Genomic DNA, 18,486 nt, shown 5'->3' with positions numbered 1-18,486 from the left:
TAGCTGATAGAGAGTGAACAGCGCGCGGACTGCATTTCCCAGCGTCCCGCGGGGCTAGAACATTTCCTGATAGTTGTGGAGGCTGGAGGGGAGAGGGAAACAGTCAGTATTGCGAGTTATAGTGCGGGGCTGATGGGTGTCTGTGCCGGCTATGGACGGGAGGTGCTTCAGTTGTGCTTCCAAATTTTCTTTATTCAAGAAAGAGGTGAGTACGAATGTCAGCCATGACTCCATAGGGGTGTATTGTATTGCAAAACTACAACTCCCAGCATGCACTCACAGCTAAGACTCTATAGAGGTGTATTATACTGCAAAACTACAACTCCCAGCATGCCCACACAGCCATGACTCCATAGAGGTGTATTGTACTGCAAAACTACAACTCCCAGCATGCCCACACAGCCATGACTCTATAGGGGTGTATTGTACTGCAAAACTACAACTCCCAGCATGCCCACACAGCCATGACTCTATAGGGGTGTATTGTATTGCATAACTACAACTCCCAGCATGCCCACACAGCCATGACTCTATAGGGGTGTATTGTACTGCTAAACTACAACTCCCAGCATGCCCACACAGCCATGAATCTGTAGAGGTGTATTGTATTGTAAAACTACAACTCCCAGCATGCCCACACAGCTAAGACTCTATAGGGATGTATTGTATTGCAAGACTACAACTCCCAGCAAGCACACACAGCTAAGACTGTATAGAAGTGTAATGTATTGCAAGACTACAATTCCCAGCATGCCCACACAGCCATGACTCTATAGGGGTGTATTATACTGCAAAACTACAACTCCCAGCATGCACAGTCGTTGTTGCCAAGCTTCAATTCCCAGCATACACACACAGTTGTTGATGCAAAACTACAACTCCCAGCATGCCCGGACAGCCGTTGGCTGTCCGGGCATGCTAGGAGTTGTAGTTTTGCAGCAGCGGGAGGGTGTTAGACAACTAGAAACTAGGCTACAGCTGCGTTCACAGTTCTGCAGGCTTCAGAGCTGTAATCTCCCTATAGGGGAATAAAAAAGTGTCCGTTATTGAGAGATTTCCCTTATTGGGGGGAAAAAGGCTCAAAAACCTTTCTAAATGATGGAATACTGTCCTGTGCTCACTCCTGTCCTATCAGACTGCAGCATGAAAACAGAGAGGAGGGGGTTACAGAGCAGCCTGCAGTGGTTGGATGAAGAGACACAGCACAGCAGACTCGGGGAGGAAGTGAATGCATGGTGAGTGAGGGCAGTCTTAGACATGCCCCTTTCTGAGCAGTGGATGTCAGAATGAGTGAGCAACAGATCAGAGGGATTTGTGAGCTAAATACAGAAGCTAGACACATAGGAAAGACATGTAAAGAATATAAAAACTGTATTAATTTTTTTTTTTTATTTTTTATTTTTTTTTTTAACCATGTGATGATCAAGACGTATTTTATTCTCTCTCTCTCCTCCGCAGTGCGGCTGTAAATCCTGCGGGCGCTCGTTCTGTGCGGGGTGCCTGCCCTTCACCGCGGTTTTACCTGCGTACGGTAACGCCAAGCAGAAGATCTGCAAGAAATGTCATGACAGTATCAGCAAGTGAGTCCTTGGGAAGAGACCGGGGGTTATTCAGGGCTTTTATAAATAATGACCTATCCTTCAGATCACTGTTTACCAACCAGGGTGCCCCCAGCTGTTGCAAAAACTACAACTCCCAGCATGCCCAGACAGCCTTTTTACTGTCCGGGCATGCTGGGAGTTGTAGTTTTGCAACAGCTGGAGGAACCCTGGTTGGGAAAACTCTGCTCCAGTAAGTTTTGTATCCCACCCCCAGAGCTTGATTCACAGCTTACACTGCTGAGTACTGCTCTATCATGTCTTCCGTGCTGCTGCAGCTTCCTAGGGTTTACTACATGCTGGAATTTGTAGTTTTGCAACAGCTGGAGGCACCCTGATTGGGAAGCGCTGCCTTAAAGGAAATCAGCAGGATAGGGGGTAAGATGTCTAGGGGCAGAGTACCCCTTTAATGGTCAGCGTGTAGCTGTGATTTAAAAAAAAAAAAAAAAAAAAAAAAAGATATTTACTCCTGGAATAACGGCTCTTACTGTTTTTTTTTTAAAATTTATTAGTGCCAACGCGCCAAGAAACGATACGTCTAAATGGTCTCCACCGGAGAATTACAAGAAGTAAGTCGGACCCCGTGTATGTGTTGTGCGGCCTCCAGTGTTGATCTGTTTCGGTGATGCCACCGTCTCTCCTTTTTCTGCACATCCCATGTCCGGGCATGCTGGGAGTTGTAATTTTTCTACAGCTGGAGGCACCCTGGTTGGAAATCACAGTTGATAATATATATCAGAGCAAAATTCAAAGCCATGAGGAGGAAAGAACTGCCTGTAGAGAACAGAGGCAGAATTGTGTGGATGCTCAGATATGGAGAAGGGGACAAAATTCAGCTGATTGGACATGATTTCAAAACACACAGCCCTGTCAATATAGGCCAGTGTTTCCCAACAGAGTGCCCCCAGCTGTTGCAAAACTACAACCCCCAGCATGCCCGGACAGCCAAAGGCTGTCCGGGCATGCTGTGGGGGTTGTAGTTTTGCAACAGCTGTAGTCATGGTGGTTGGGAAACAATTATATAAGGTCTCACAGCTGACAATGAATATCAAAGGGGAAAAAAAAACAAGCCATGAGGAGAAAGAACTGCCTGTAGAGCTCAGAGACAAAATTGCATAAAGGCACAGAAATGGAGAAGGGGATAAACTTTTTTTTTGCCATATAAATTTTACAGGCCCCACAGCACTAACCCTTGGGACGCTCTTTTATATATTTCTAATAATAATAAACTTTATTACAGGAGAATGGCGGCCTTGGAAGCCAAGCAAAGTCAGCGCAAAGAGACGCAACAAGGTCAAGGGGCGTCGCAGGTTGGAAACAAATCCGGGTATCAGGGTTTGGCGCCGGAAGATCGAGCTATAGCCGAAAGACTGGAGAAACTAAAACAGGAAACCAAACCCAGTGAGTAGGTGCAAATAAATCTATATATGGGACTTTATTTATTTATTGGGACTATTATTATTATGATGATGATTTATTATTATTAAATGATAATTAGAGATGAGCGAACTTACAGTAAATTCGATTCGTCACGAACTTCTCGGCTCGGCAGTTGAGGACTTTTCCTGCATAAATTAGTTCAGCTTTCCGGTGCTCCGGTGGGCTGGAAAAGGTGGATACAGTCCTAGGAGACTCTTTCCTAGGAATGTATCCACCTTTTCCAGCCACCGGAGCATCGGAAGGCTGAAATAATTTATGCAGGAAAAGTCATCAACTGCCGAGCCGAGAAGTTCGTGACGAATCGAATTTACTGTAAGTAAATTAAGCTCATCTCTAATGATAATAATATTATAGTATTAATTAATAAATAATAGTATTAATAATAATAATAATAATAATTATTATTGTTTATTACTATTAATATATTATTATTTATGAATACTATATTATTTATGATTTATTATTTATGAATACTATATTATTATTTATTAATACTATTATTTATTATTATTATATTTTTTGGTATTACAATATGCATACAGGAAACAAGAAAAAGACAGGAAGGAGACATACAACTTCAAATTCAAATCAATTGTCGAGAGGCAATAAATTAAATTGAAAACTACATAATTCAAGGGGGGGGGGGGGGTGTTCTCTCACATTTTAGGAACTGCGCTGCCACCCACGTTATAAACTTAATCTACGCGATCAATTCCCCAAATATAAACACAAGGCACTCAGGTGACAGGTACAGAAGACGCGAAGACAGTAAAAGTGCAAACAATGGTAGAGAATAGAGTTCAATGAACTTACAGTAAATTGGCTCGTAGTGAACCTCGCAGCTCGGCTGTTGATTACTTTAGTCTGCGTAAATTAGTTCAGCTTTCCAAGGGCTCTGGTTGCCTGGAAAAGTCCGGAATGACAGTCTTAGGTCTCCTAGGTCTGTATCCACCTTTCCCAGGCAATCAGAGCCCTTGGAAAGCTGATTTAATTTATGCAGACTAAAGTAATCATGCCCCTCCTGTCACGCCATCCTTTCATAGACTTGCATTGAGGGGGCGGGGCGTGACATAACGAGGGGGCAGGGCGGTGATGTCAGGAGTAGCGTTGAGTGAATTTACAGTAAATTGACTCGTTACAAACCTTGCAGCTCGGCTGTTGATTACTTTAGTCTGTGTAAATTAGTTCAGCTTTCCAAGGGCTCCAGTTGCCTGGAAAAGGTGTATACAGACCTAGGAGACCTAAGACTGTCATCCCGGACTTTTCCAGGAAACCAGAGCCCTTGGAAAGCTGAACTAATTTACGCAGACTAAAGTAATCAACAGCCGAGCTGCAAGGTTTGTAACGAGTCAATTTACTGTAAATTCACTCAACGCTACTCCTGACATCACCGCCCTGCCCCCTCGTGACGTCACGCCCCGCCCCCTCAATGCAAGTCTATGAAAGGATGGCGTGACAGGAGGGGCATGATTACTTTAGTCTGCATAAATTAAATCAGCTTTCCAAGGGCTCTGATTGCCTGGGAAAGGTGGATACAGACCTAGGAGACCTAAGACTGTCATCCCGGACTTTTCCAGGCAACCAGAGCCCTTGGAAAGCTGAACTAATTTACGCAGACTAAAGTAATCAACCGCCGAGCTGTGAGGTTCGCTACGAGCCAATTTACTGTAAGTTCGCTCAACTCTAGTAGAGAACAGGTAGGTAAAAGATACCGGAAAAAATGTCATGAAAGCCACAGCAATGTCAAAGAGAACCAGAAGAATATTTGGGCAAAGTGGGACACGCAATAAGGATAGGTTCACACTACGGAATTTCTGCCAGAGATTGAGCCGGCGGCGCTAGGACCGCGCGGACTACACTGCTGCCCCATAGACTGCAATGCATTTCTAAGTGGATCTTTAAGGAGATCTGCTCAGAAATGCATTGCCATCTATGGGGACGGCAATGTAGTCCGCGCGGTCCTAGTGCCGCCGGCTCGATCTCCGGCAGAAATTCCGCAGTGTTAACCTAGCCGAATGGGCAAAAATGGCCTACATAATGAGACGTAAATCAAAAAGATATGAGAACAACAATGCCTGCCGTGTCTGCAGTCTATCACCATGCACCTACAAACACCGGCGCACGTTTCGCTGAGGCTTCATCAGGAGGGCGTAGAGGCGTCAAAAATAAAAAGTTCAGTCCGTTCACGTGATGTCCAGCAGAAATTGCAGATCTAATGATAAATATATTTCTTTTACAGAAGCTGCAATCCCCTCCACGGCTGAAATCGAGTCCAGGATAGAGGCTTTACTTAAGGACACACAAGCGCCTGCCCCGTCCTTACAAGAAATGGAGGATCGGCTGGCTGCGTTACAGGGGAGGCCTCCGCCATCTAGAGCCACCAAGCCGGTATAAATGTTTTTCTTTTGACCATCAGGTTATCTTTATGTTTAATGTCACAGCATACCGTATTTTGCGCCCTATAGGACGCAGCGGCATATAAGACGCACCCAATTTTAAAGGTGCAAAATCTAGAAAAAAAAGATTCTGAACCCAACAGTGATCTTCAACCTGCGGACCTCCAGATGTTGCAAAAACTACAACTCCCAGCATGCCCGGACAGCCGTTGGCTGTCCGGGCATGCTGGAAGTTGTAGTTTTGCAACATCTGGAGGTCCGCAGGTTGAAGACCACTGGTATAGGAGGTTATACTCACCTGTCCCCGCCGCTCTGGACCCGTCACTGCTGCCCTGGATGTCGCTCTGTCGCTGCGTCCCAGGGGTGTCCCCGCCGCTCCGGACGTCTTCTTCCCCAGATCCACGCTCTCTGTCACCGTCATCACGTCGCTACGCACGCCGCTCCTATTGGATGACGGGACGGTGTGCGCGGCGACGTCGAAGGAGAGTGCCGACCGTGCAGGGGATCCCGGCACGGAGCAGACACCGAGGAGGCAGGTAAGGTCCCTTCCGGTGTCCTGTAAGCTGTTCGGGACGCCGCGGCGGTCCCTAACAGCCCAACTGAGCAGCCGGGTTAGTGTCACTTTCGCTTCAGACGCGGCGGTCAGCTTTGATCGCCGCGTCTGAAGGGTTAATACAGGGCATCACCGCGATCGGTGATGTCCTGTATTAGCCGCGGGTCCCGGCCGTTGATGGCCGCAGGGACCGCCGCGATAGGTGTGTGTTTTCGCCGTATAAGACGCACCAACTTCCCCCCCCCCAGGGAAGAAAAAGTGCGTCTTATACGGCGAAAAATACGGTATATTATGTATCTCACACAATGGGTCACATGTACCGAAACTGACAATATTAAAGAACAATGAACATTTATTCAAATTTACATATCCCAATGAAAAAAAATCAAGAAAGCAATATTTGTTGGATAAATGCAGCACGCCAAACAAGTATATCCGTGCGAGGGCGATTTATTCCATAGTGTATAGAAGAAATACAATGTTTCAGTAACCTCTCGCTACCATTTTCAAGTCTTGTAAACAAGACTGCTGAAACGTTGTATTTCTTCTATACACTATGGAATAAATCGCCCTCGCACGGATATACTTGTTTGGTGTGCTGCATTTATACAAAAATGTATATAAAACTTTAATGGAAATTTAAAGGGGTTCTCCGCTGCTCAGCGTTTGGAACAAACTGTTCCGAACGCTGAAGCCGGCTCCGGGAGCTTGTGACTTCATAGCCCCGCCCCCTCAATGCAAGTCTATGGGAGGGGGCGTGACGGCCGTCACGCCCCCTCCCATAGACTTGCATCGAGGGGCGGGGCTATGATGTCATGAGGAGGTGGGGCTATTACGTCACGAGCTCCCAGCTCCAGCGTTTGGAACAGTTTGTTCCAAACGCTGAGCAGCGGAGTACCCCTTTAAAGGGGGTACTCTGCCCCTAGACATCTTATTCCCTATCCCTTATTCCCTAGGGGATAGGATGCCAGATCGCTGTGGTCCCGCTGCTGGGGACCCCTGAGATCTACCATGCAGCATCCACCTTTAGAGGCTTCCGGAACCGCTGCAGGTCCTCATGCTGAGTCCATCTCGACCACGAGGGCGGAGCATAGTGATATCACGGCTCCGCCCCGTGTGACGTCACGCTCCGCCCCCACAATGCAAGTCTATTGGAGGGGCGTGACAGCTGCCGCACCCCCTCCCATAGGCTTGCATTGAGGGGGCGGAGCATGACGTCACACGGGGGCGGGGCCGTGACGTCACTATGCTCTATCCCCGTGATCGCCAGTAATCGGACCCGGAGCGAACACGCTCAGGGGACTGATTCTAACGGGGTGCGGCGTGGAAGATCACGGGGGGTCCCCAGCGGCGGGACCCCCGCAATCAGGCATCTTATCCCCTATCCTTTGGATAGGGGATAAGATGTCTTAGCGCCGGAGTACCACTTTAAGTTTTGCACTCTCTTTACTACTATTTTTAATTTTTTTTTTATGGATTTTTTTTTCTTTCTTTGCAGCAACATCAACCCCCCGATACCAGAAGTCAGACACAAAAAGTCAATGACCTGCTATCCCAGCTGAAGGAGGAGGTGGCCATAGACCAACAGTGTCATCCTGATTCCCCTCAAGGTATTAAAAAGAAACACCTATTCCTCTTGGGGAGAGGCACCACTTCTGGTGTGTGGAGATTCAGGAAAATCCATTAGGCCTCCATCGGCTTTCTGGGAAAGGGAATATGCAAAGCAGCTCATCACATTCCCTGGACACCAGCTTTAGCTCCAGTTATGGAGTCTAAGAAACTGATCGGGGTTTAAAGAGTTACTGTCATTAGTAAGAACCCTTTTTTTTTTTTTTTTTTTTAATCAGTGATGTAATGTGCCCTAAGACCTGTATGCATAAAACTATGCATGTATGAATATCTAAAATACCAATTGATCTATGTATATCTGTGATCAGTCTTCTGAATTCCTCTCAGAGGCTGGGGGTGTCTCCCCTGGAGCATGATGAGCTCCTCTCCTCCCCTCTCCCCTGTCATGAGGTCTGCACAAACATTTTTAACATTGCCTGAATGCATGCTCTATATTACTCTAATGCAGCCATGCATATTCTATATAACTCTAATGCAGCCATGTGAAACTATATGGTGCAAGGAGAGGGGGAAAAAAAAAATAATTTTGTGCCAAAAAATTAATGTTTTTACATTTTCACAGTTTTGTAACCAAAGTGCATGCTTTTTATAACCCTAAAGCAGTCATGTGATACCTATATGGTTCACATACACAAGACATAAGTTCATAAAATGACCAAAGAGAAACCATTTTGCATATAAATAATAAAGCACCTTTTATTGCTTGTGACTGTGCATGTGAATGCTTCTCGTCTTAAGGACTGCAGGCTGTCTGGATCTTGTCTGTGCTCTGAGGCCCAGCATGGAGATAACAACACCTCCCTCCCCCTCCCCTCAGATAGATAGATAGATAATATTTATTTATATTTTTGGACAAAAGGCTGCATTTTCTGAATTCGTTTCAAAATTGAAAACACATCTTTAACAATCAAATTTTTTATTGGAGCATTATTAGGAAAATGCTTCGTTTTTAAGGAAGCATTAAATGGGGAAAAAAGTTGTTTCTAATGACAATAACGCTTTAAAGGAGTAGTCCAGTGGTGAAAAGTTTCAGATCGTGGGGGGGGGGTCCAACCGCTGGGGCCCCCCCGCGATCTCTCTATACGGGGCCCCGGCTCTGCGGCCAGATAGCGGGTGTTGACCACTGCACTAAGCTGCGGCTGATGCGCCCCCTAAATACAACTCTATGGCAGGGCCGGAGATTGCCGAAGGCAGCGCTCCGGCTCTGCCTTAGAGTTGTATTGAGGGGGCGTGTCAGCCGCCGCTTCGTGCGGTGGTCAACACGCCCCCTTCCAGCGGGCTGTCAGTGCCCCGTACAGGAGATCACGAGGGGCCCCAGCGGTTGGGCCCCCCCCCCCCCCGCGCGATCTGAAACTTATCCCCTATCTTTAGGATTTCTCGCTCTCTCATCTGTATTTTACTATGGAATAAAGCTGCCACCTGTTTTTTTCACTGCATTTTCCGCGCTGCAATCCTCTTTTTTTTATTTTTTTATTTTATTTTTTTTTGCATATATTATTATTAATAATAATAATAATAATAATATTATTATTATTATTATTATTATTATTATTATTATTATTATTATTATTATTATTATTATTATTATTATTATTATTATTATTATTATTATTATTATTATTATTATTATTATTATTATTATTATTATTATTATTATTATTATTATTATTATTATTATTATTATTATCAGCTAAATATTTAATCACCCGTATTGTACGTCATTTCCAGATTTCCCTTCTCAGCCGGTTACTGACCTTAGTACAGCTGACGCTGCGGATGGCTGGAGCGCCCCTTATCCTGAACTAGATGCCGCACAGCTGGAGAAGGAAAAAGATAAAATCCTGAGCGAAGCGGCAGCAGAACTACAAGACGAGAATACGAGGCAAGAGAAAACGCTGGAGATAGCGAAGAGGCTGGCTGTGTTACAGGGGAGGGATCCGGATACAGGTATCTACAGAGTACCACCACTGTCTGATATGGGATCTCTACCGTAAAAGCATGACAAATCTACATACTGATAAAAATATTTAAAAAAATAATAATAATTAGAATTGACACCTGTACTCTGTATACTGGGTAGAGCTCAGTCACACACACACACACATATACAGTGATCCCTCAACTTACAATGGCCTCAACATACAATAGTTTCAACATACAATGGTCTTTTCTGGACCATTGTAACTTGAAACCAGACTCAACATACAATGCTATGGAATCTGCGAAACGTGTCAATGGCTGGAAGAACCGACCAATCAGAATGGACATTTCACTGGTAAAACCCCTGTATTCCTAAAGTGCAGGCACTGACTGGTGTCTGGTAGCGCCCCCTACAGTACAGGGAGGTGTTACATGTTCTGTACTCTTTATCTCTGCCAGGGTTAGCTGCTCCTTTGGGCATCAGGTGAGGGCGGCTCCATTTTCCTTCAGGACACTGTGTACTGTACATGACCCTGAAGAAGCTTCTTTCCTCTACATAGACCAGTGTTTCCCAAAGAGGGTGCCTCCAGTTGTTGCAAAACTACAACTCCCAGCATGCCCGGACAGCCGAAGGCTGTCCGGGCATGCTGGGAGTTGTAGTTTTGCAACAACTGGAGGCACCCTGGTTGGGAAACACTGACATAGACAATGATTACAGCTCCCAGCAGATCTTTTATATGTAAGGATTTGCTTTATCTATATTAGTTATCTACTTATTTTTCTTTAATCCTCACTTTTTCCTATTTTTTTGGATGACATTTTGGTGGCTTCAGAACCAATTACCAGGTTTCCATAGAGTTATGGCCTCAACATACAATGGTTTCAACATACAATGGTCGCCCTGGAACCAATTAATATTGTAACTTGAGGGACTACTGTGTGTGTGTGTGTGTGTGTGTGTGTGTGTGTGTGTGTATGTGTATATATGTATGTGTGTATATAGATATAGAGAGATAGATAGAGAGATAGATAGAGAGATAGATATATATAGATAGATATAGATAGAGAGAGATATATAGATAGATAGATAGATATATAGATTATATAGAATATATATATATATATATAGATATAGATATATTCTATCTATCCAGTTGGCATTGTACAATCATTGTTTCCAATATAACCCAATGATAAGCTATATATCTTGCACTCAGGAATACAGAAGCTCATACATTTTGGCGCAGCCATATGGATCATCGTCCATAGTTGCCTGGTTTTCCCCACTGATCTCCTATGAGCCGTGGTCTCTTCTTTTGGACACTTCCCTCTAGTGATGTTGTTGTACTCCGCTATTGCTGTCCTCTGGTGTTGTTGGAGCAGCAGCGCGATGTTATGCTACACGAGTGTGGGTCCACATAACCCAATGTTTCCCAACCAGGGTGCCTCAAGATGTTGCAAAACTACAACTCCCAGCATGCCCGGACAGCCTTTGGCTGTCCGGGCATGCTGGGAGTTGTAGTTTTGCAACAGCTGGAGACACCCTGGTTGGGAAACACTGATAACCAATACATAATGGACAAAGTATATAGTAAAAAGGTGGTCGTCTCTGCAGCCTTCCTGTACTAAAACTTAGCAACGCACATACTTTTCCTCCAAGGAAATAGATCAAATAGGCGCTGAATAGACATCCACAAGTAGGTAAGTAGAACAAAATAATTTATTACCCAGAATGCATGGATTTTGCAGTCATCATGCATACCACGCAATCCTGTCTCTGAGCTCTACAGGCAGTTATTTCCACCTCATGGCTCGGTTTTTGCTCAGATATACATTGTGTGAGACCTTACATAGACAGGGCTGTGTCTGAGCTCTACAAGCAGTTCTTTCCCCCTCATGGTGTTTGCTCTGATATACATTGTCAGCTGTGAGACCTTATATAGACAGGGCTGTGTCTGATCTCTACAGGCAGTTCTTTCCCTCTCATGGTGTTTGCTCTGATATACATTGTCAGCTGTGAGACCTTATATAGACAGGGCTGTGTCTGAGCTCTAAAGGCAGTTCTTTCCCCCTCATGGTGTTTGCTCTGATATACATTGTCAGCTGTGAGACCTTATATAGGCAGGGCTGTGTCTGAGCTTGCATTGAGGGGGCAGGGCGTGACATCATGAGGGGGCGGGGCTATGACGTCACAAGCTCCCGACTCCAACATTTGGTACAGTTTGTTCCAAACGCTGAGCAGCGGAGTACCCCTTTAAGGGGATAATTATTTATATAATTTATATATAAATAAATAATTAACATAACTAAATTAAAAAAAAGTGAAAACTTCCTGAATAAATTGTATTTGTTTTCTATAGCGATCCATGTGTTGTTTCTTCTGTAGTAAATGTATCCGCCATGGTTTCTCCCTCCTCTGGTCGCTCAGGTAGATCTCCGATTACAGTGACAGCCGGTCTGCGGAGCCCACGGGATCGGGGAGTCTCGGGTTTCACGCTGGGTCTCAAGTTCCCGTTTCTTTGCTCAGAATGAGTTTTATTATATGTGACGGGCGAGAAGCTGCAGCCGCGTCTCCAAAATGGAGGTGACGTGATCTTTATAGGGAGATATATTACCGGAGTAGAGTCCTTTTAGCGGCGAATATGAATATGAGGAATTTGCGTTTATTATGGTTTGATAAAATATCCCGTTAGTATTCGGTAATGGAGCCGTCATACTGAGGGACGTGGCGCTTCAGAGTATAACGCTGCAGTCGCACTACAGAATTCTTGAGCGGAAACGCTGCAGAATTTGCCGAAATTCAAATTACGCTCTCCCCCCGAAATAATGGACGTGTTCAGTCATCTTGTTGCGGAATTCCGTGAGGACTGGGTTTCTTCTAATGGTGATGGCGCATGTCCTCGTATTGGCACCTGCTGTGGACAGGATCCCCTTGGTGTTGCTGAAGTTTGGAATCATATTGGTCATTGTTGCTATATAGTGTCAGAATATAATAATATATGTGTTTTCTAATGTATAAAAGTAGTGAAATATTATGAATTATTTCAATATATATTAAAAATGTAACCATATTTCAGTACTTATACATTATAAAATATATATATATATATATATATATATATATATATATATATATATAATATATATATATATATATATATTAGTATAAAAGTTTAAAAAAATTATATATATATATATATATATTATACCCGTATAAGCCGAGGCCCCTAATTTTACCCCAAAAACCCAGGGAGGGGAAAAAAAAAAAAAGTTATTGACTCGACTATAAGCCTAGGGTGGGAAATACATCATCCCCCCCCCCCCCCATGTAATCATCCAGACCCCCATGTAATCATCCCCCCTTCATCATCACTGCCGGTCAATCCCTTCATCAGTGGTCTTCAACCTGCGGACCTCCAGATGTTGCAAAACTACAACTCCCAGCATGCCCGGACAGCTGATTGCTGATCCGGGCATGCTGGGAGTTGTAGTTTTGCAACATCTGGAGGTCCGCAGGTTGAAGACCACTGATGAAGGGATTGACAGGCGGAGAGTTCACTCCAGTATAAGCCGAGGGGGGCGTTTTTTAGCACGTGGCTGAAAAACTCGGCTTATACTCGAGTATATACGGTAATCCATAATATATTTCGTAACTTATATACATTATATATAAATGTTTCACTACTTTCATACACGCACTATATTAACACAATTGGGAACATTAATCAAAACCTGTCCAGAGGAAAAGTTGCCCATAGCAACCAATCAGATCGCTTCTTTCATTTTTGACAAGGCCCCTGCAAAATGAAAGCAGCGATCTGATTGGTTGCTATGGGCAACTGGGCAACTTTTCCTCTGGACAGGTTTTGATAAATCTCCCCCATATAGGAAATATATATATATATATATATATATATATATATATATATATATATATATATATATATATATATATATATATATATATATATATATATATATATATATATATATATATATATATATATATTTATTTATATTATGTGTGTATGGGGGAGATTTATCAAAACCTGTGGAGAGGCAGAGTTGCCCAGTTGCTAATAGCAACCAATCAGATCGCTGCTTTCATTTTGCAGAGGCCTTGTTTTTTTTTTTTTCTTGTTTTTTTTAAACTGTTTATGAAAAACTTTAATAAAAATCTACAAAGTACAAACAAGCGGTAATTGTTGGGGGTACAGAGTTTTGATCTCCCCCTATGTGTGTCATAATGTGTGTATGTATGAAAGCAGTGAAATATAACATTCATATATAATATTTTATGAAGTATATAAAGTGAAATATATAATTATTATTATTTTATTTTTTTATATATATTTATATAATTTTTTTTTCTTTTTTTTGATAGTTGGATAATATGTATTTTCTTTAATGTACTTCCAGTGACTATGAACAACATGGAGCCGCCTGACAGTGATGAAGAAACAGAGGGAGAAGCCATCCAGAGGATTCTTAAGCAGGTCAGACTGCAAGAATAATGCTTACAATTTATGGGGATATATATATAGGTTACCTAAGTATTTCCCAACCAGGGTGCCTCCAGCTGTTGCAAAACTACAACTCCCAGCATGCCCGGACAGCCGTTGGCTGTCCGGGCGTGCTGGGAGTTGTAGTTTTGCAACAGCTGGAGGCCCTCTAGTTAAGAAACACTGCTGTTGGCTGTCCGGGCATGCTGGGAGTTGTAGTTTTGCAACAGCTGGAGGCCCTCTAGTTAAGAAACACTGCTGTTGGCTGTCCGGGCATGCTGGGAGTTGTAGTTTTGCAACAGCTGGAGGCCCTCTAGTTAGGAAACACTGCTGTTGGCTGTCCGGGCATGCTGGGAGTTGTAGTTTTGCAACAGCTGGAGGCCCTCTAGTTAAGAAACACTGCTGTTGGCTGTCCGGGCATGCTGGGAGTTGTAGTTTTGCAACAGCTGCAGACAGGCTGGTTAGGAAGCACTGAGTTATCTCTTGTAGAAACTGGAAGATAACACTTGCAAAATTTTGCTCTGTAATCGCGTTGTTTTTACGCCTTGTTTTTAGCGATCGCTACATTATCTATTAACCCCGTCCTGTGACTTTGTTCCCTTTTTGCAGCTCTCTGAAGAAGCGTTCCTAGACAAAGCCAGCGGTTACAATGATCTCTCCGATCCAAAGAGAACGCTCCCTAAAGAGGTGAAGCCGGGAAATATACCGCCAGCGCAAAGGGTAGGTGAAAAATATCGTATTATTTGGGATCAGATATTGATATAAGAAAAAAAATAAAAAAAAAAGTAATTGCAAAAGGCTGTGTTCCATGGAAGTCAGTTATGGAAGCGGACAAAGCAATTCCGGAACATTTCACATTCAGATGTCTCGGATTTGTTGCAGATTTTGGAAGTTGTCTTAAAATCTGCAAAAGAAAGGCACAATTTATTTATTTTTAGGGGGCATTCTTTTTTCAGATTTTTTTTTTTTCCACAACTCCCAGCGTGTATTAAACCCTCAGTAACTGCAGCAGCGTGGAAGACATTATAGAGCAGTACTGAGCAGTGTAAGCTGTGAATCCAGCTCTGGGGGTAAGATGATATAAAGCATACTAGAGCAGTGTTTTCCAACTAGGGTGCCTCCAGCTGTTGCAAAACTACAACTCTCAGCATGCCTAGACAGCTTTTGGCGGTGTTAGGGCCCATTCACATTATGTATTTTCCAAGCAGATCTCCAGTGCAGCAGCCTCCCATCGCTTTCAATGGGATTTTGCTGCACCGTTCACACTACGAAATTTCACTACAAATTCATTGCCGTCTATGGAGATGGCGCATTTCCAAGAGGTCCTAGCGCTGTCTTGTTTTCCCCGCGTGCGGCACAGATGCAATCTCCGCCCAGAATATCTCAAAACGGAGATTCAGTAGTGTGAATGAGCCCTTAGAAATTAGGGGCAGAAAGAAGGGTCTTACACATTGTATTTCATCCTCTGTCCTTGAAATTAACCGCTACCAGAGGTATCTGGCAGCGGCTTAGACCCTTCTCGTCATTCAGAGCCCATGCAATGAAGTATTATTTAAGTATTTATTGTTACCACTTTGGGCTCGTTAATAACTTTATTTCATCTTGATAGATATAGATATATAAGAGAGAGTAATTGCAACAGCTGGAGGCACCCTGGTTGGGAAACGCTGATCTAATTAAAGGAAATTGTCATAATAATTAAGATCCAAGGATTTTCTGGTTAATAATATATCCTAATCTTGCTTTATAAGCCGGCAGCCCAGATCCAGCCAGTGAAGGAGCCGGACAGTGATGAGGAGGAGCTGCCCTGGTGCTGTATCTGCAATGAGGACGCCGCCATACGGTGTCACGACTGCGATGATGATCTGTACTGCAAGAGATGCTTCAGGTACTGTCTCCATATCCCGTGTCCTGGAATGGTCCGCGATCAGGACTGACTTATACTTGGATGGTCCGGGCCAGTGCCTGATAGATTTATAACACCACCAGCTGTGTTTGGCAGTGGATTTCTCGGCACCGGGAACTCGTGACGTCATAGCCACGCCCCCCCCCCTAATGACGTCACGCCCCCCCCCCCCCCATTCCACCGAAATTCGTGCCCCATTTACTTCAATGAGATTCCTGCCCCAGAAATCCACAAAATTATAAGACTAGTCATATATATATATATATATATATATATATATATATATATATATATATATATATATATATATATATATATATATAATATAATTTTTTTTTTTTTTTTTTTTATTTAGAGATGAGCGAACTTACAGTAAATTCGATTCGTCACGAACTTCTCGGCTCGGCAGTTGATGGCTTATAATGCGTAAATTAGTTCAGCCTTCAGGTGCTCCGGTGGGCTGGAAAAGGTGGATACAGAGCTAGGAAAGAGTCTCCTAGGACTGTATCCACCTTTTCCAGCCCACCGGAGCACCTGAAAGCTGAACTAATTTATGCAGGATAAGTCCTCAACTGCCGAGCCGAGAAGTTTGTGACGAATCGAATTTACTGTAAGTTCGCTCATCTCTATTTGGAACCGATGATACCAGCCAGCGCCGTAGTAATCATTGTTTCACAACCAGTAATAACAAATGAATCCCTTTAGACAGCTTTCCACGATCGGGGGGATCTGATTCTCGTACAGAATGAAACACATACGGTTGTGGAGAGAGTGGTACAGAGCAGCCCCAGATTGACAATAATAAATCCCTAACGCCATCCCACAGACAATGCCATAGATCTGCTCCGAAAAGTTGGCATAAGGGGGAGGGGGGAAGACTAGTCCTATATTTTTGTGGAATGCAGAATTTGCGCTGTGGTAATTCTACTGTCTGAATGGGACCCATTGAAAACAATAGAACGGAAATTGTCGGAATTCTTAATAAAAAAAATGTAAATAAAAAATGCCAATGCAAAACCCTCAAACTCTACCTTTTCTGGAAATGATGATAATGGTGGCCAAACTTATAAAATTGTCTTTTTTTATTTCTCAGTCAAGTGTCAAGAAGGTGGAGCTAAGCTGCTTAGGTGCCACAGCCTGACACGCCTCCTCCCATGCCCTTACATACCAGCCCCTCCTTGACTGACACTCAGAGCCCTGTACACTAGTCAAGCAAGGTCTGAGAGGTGAGGGTGAGCTTGTAGGTGTGTCAGGATGTGGCACTTAAGCAGCTTGGCTCCGCCTTCTTGACACTTGGCTCATCTATCCTGTGGATAGATAAGTTGTAATCTCTTAATAAACCTTTTAGCCTTTGCTTATGGTCGTCCTGCTGCCTGCACCTATGTGATAGATTGTTCTCTTTCTGTTTTAGGGAAGGACATGATGAATTTGACCGGAAGGAGCATCAGACCTCTGTATATCGCCCCCCTCCGAAAAAGAAAGGGAGATAAAGGGGTTAATGCTTAAAGACCTGTTCACTTGACGCAGGACACACATGCCTTGCTTCTTATTGAAGTAAATTGTATAGTTTAGGATTACTTGAAGAAGCACTCCCAAGAATTTTAATATATTGTGCTTATATAGTGCAGCATAGACTGTTATTGAAGAATATAGAGGTTCTTGTGCTTACCTTGTGCTTACCTGTTTTAGCTGATGCAGAAATTTGCAGCCATACTGATTTCAATATGATCACTGTAATGATTTTCAAATGCTGCCTTAATTTTCATATGAATCCTTTTTGGCTTTGCAGAGAGAGGGTGTGGAGTCTGATCACTGCACCTGGTTGTCTGATAATGTTGCTGGGGTTCAGCCAGGTGGATCATAAGTAAGTTGAAGTCAGTTTACACTACATGCAGTTTTGATGCTTTTTCTTAGGCCAGGTTCACACCACGTTTTTGCAATACAGTTCCCGTATATGTTATCTATGTGAAAACCGTACGGAACCGTATTGAAAACCGTATGCATTGACTCTCCATTGAAAACCGTCTGCCAAAAGATGCATCAGGTTGTGTCAGTTTTTTTTCCCGTACCCAAAACCGCAGCCTACCATAGTTTTTGGTCCGGGTGAAAAGCCTTATTAAACCGCATGTGTTTATTTATTTTTTTAACATGGGAGTCAATGTGAACCGTACAGAACGGTATGTGCCTACGGTTCCATCCGGTTTTCACCATAAGGTTTTTTTTACTTTGCACAGTTTTTTTTTTTTTCTTGGAATTTCAATCAAACAAGTGAAACTTTATTCATAATGGAATGAAAAGATAAAAACGTATACATTTTTTTTTCTTAAAAAAAACAGATGCAACCGGACATCATTGTTCAAACCGTATACGGATTAAAATTTGTACACACGTTTTGATACAGTTTAGTCCGGTTTTGAGGAATCCATTTTTTTTTTTTTTTAATCTAAAACCTGATACGGGAACTGTATTGCAAAAACGTGGTGTGAGCCCGGCCTTATTGAAGGCAAATACTAAAAAAAATTAAAAAATAATACATGATCAC

At 43.3% G+C, this 18,486-nt stretch overlaps 1 protein-coding gene across 1 annotated transcript; it reads left to right on the top strand.

Annotated features, from left to right (window-relative positions):
• The first annotated feature begins 29 nt into the window (after positions 1–29).
• Positions 30–17,533, top strand: ZFYVE19 (zinc finger FYVE-type containing 19). The gene is made up of 11 exons (XM_056547091.1): positions 30–205; positions 1,459–1,580; positions 2,111–2,167; positions 2,839–2,999; positions 5,278–5,426; positions 7,486–7,597; positions 9,345–9,563; positions 13,956–14,032; positions 14,648–14,758; positions 15,790–15,926; positions 17,356–17,533. The coding sequence occupies exons 1-11, from the start codon at positions 152–154 to the stop codon at positions 17,432–17,434; spliced, it is 1,278 nt and encodes a 425-aa protein (XP_056403066.1). The 5' UTR covers positions 30–151; the 3' UTR covers positions 17,435–17,533.
• The last annotated feature ends 953 nt before the right edge of the window (positions 17,534–18,486 follow it).

The sequence above is a fragment of the Hyla sarda genome, chromosome 11, assembly GCF_029499605.1.
Source record: "Hyla sarda isolate aHylSar1 chromosome 11, aHylSar1.hap1, whole genome shotgun sequence".
In the NCBI taxonomy this organism is placed as follows: domain Eukaryota; kingdom Metazoa; phylum Chordata; class Amphibia; order Anura; family Hylidae; genus Hyla; species Hyla sarda.
The sequence above is the reverse complement of the archived record's forward strand: the minus strand, read 5'-3'. Positions and strand labels throughout refer to the sequence as shown.

Coding starts and splice junctions, on each gene's coding strand:
- ZFYVE19 (XM_056547091.1), top strand. CDS start 152: ATGGACGGGAGGTGCTTCAGTTGTGCTTCCAAATTTTCTTTATTCAAG. Junction 1,581..2,110: donor TGTCATGACAGTATCAGCAA/GTGAGTCCTTGG, acceptor AAAATTTATTAG/TGCCAACGCGCCAAGAAACG. Junction 14,033..14,647: donor TCCAGAGGATTCTTAAGCAG/GTCAGACTGCAA, acceptor CCCTTTTTGCAG/CTCTCTGAAGAAGCGTTCCT.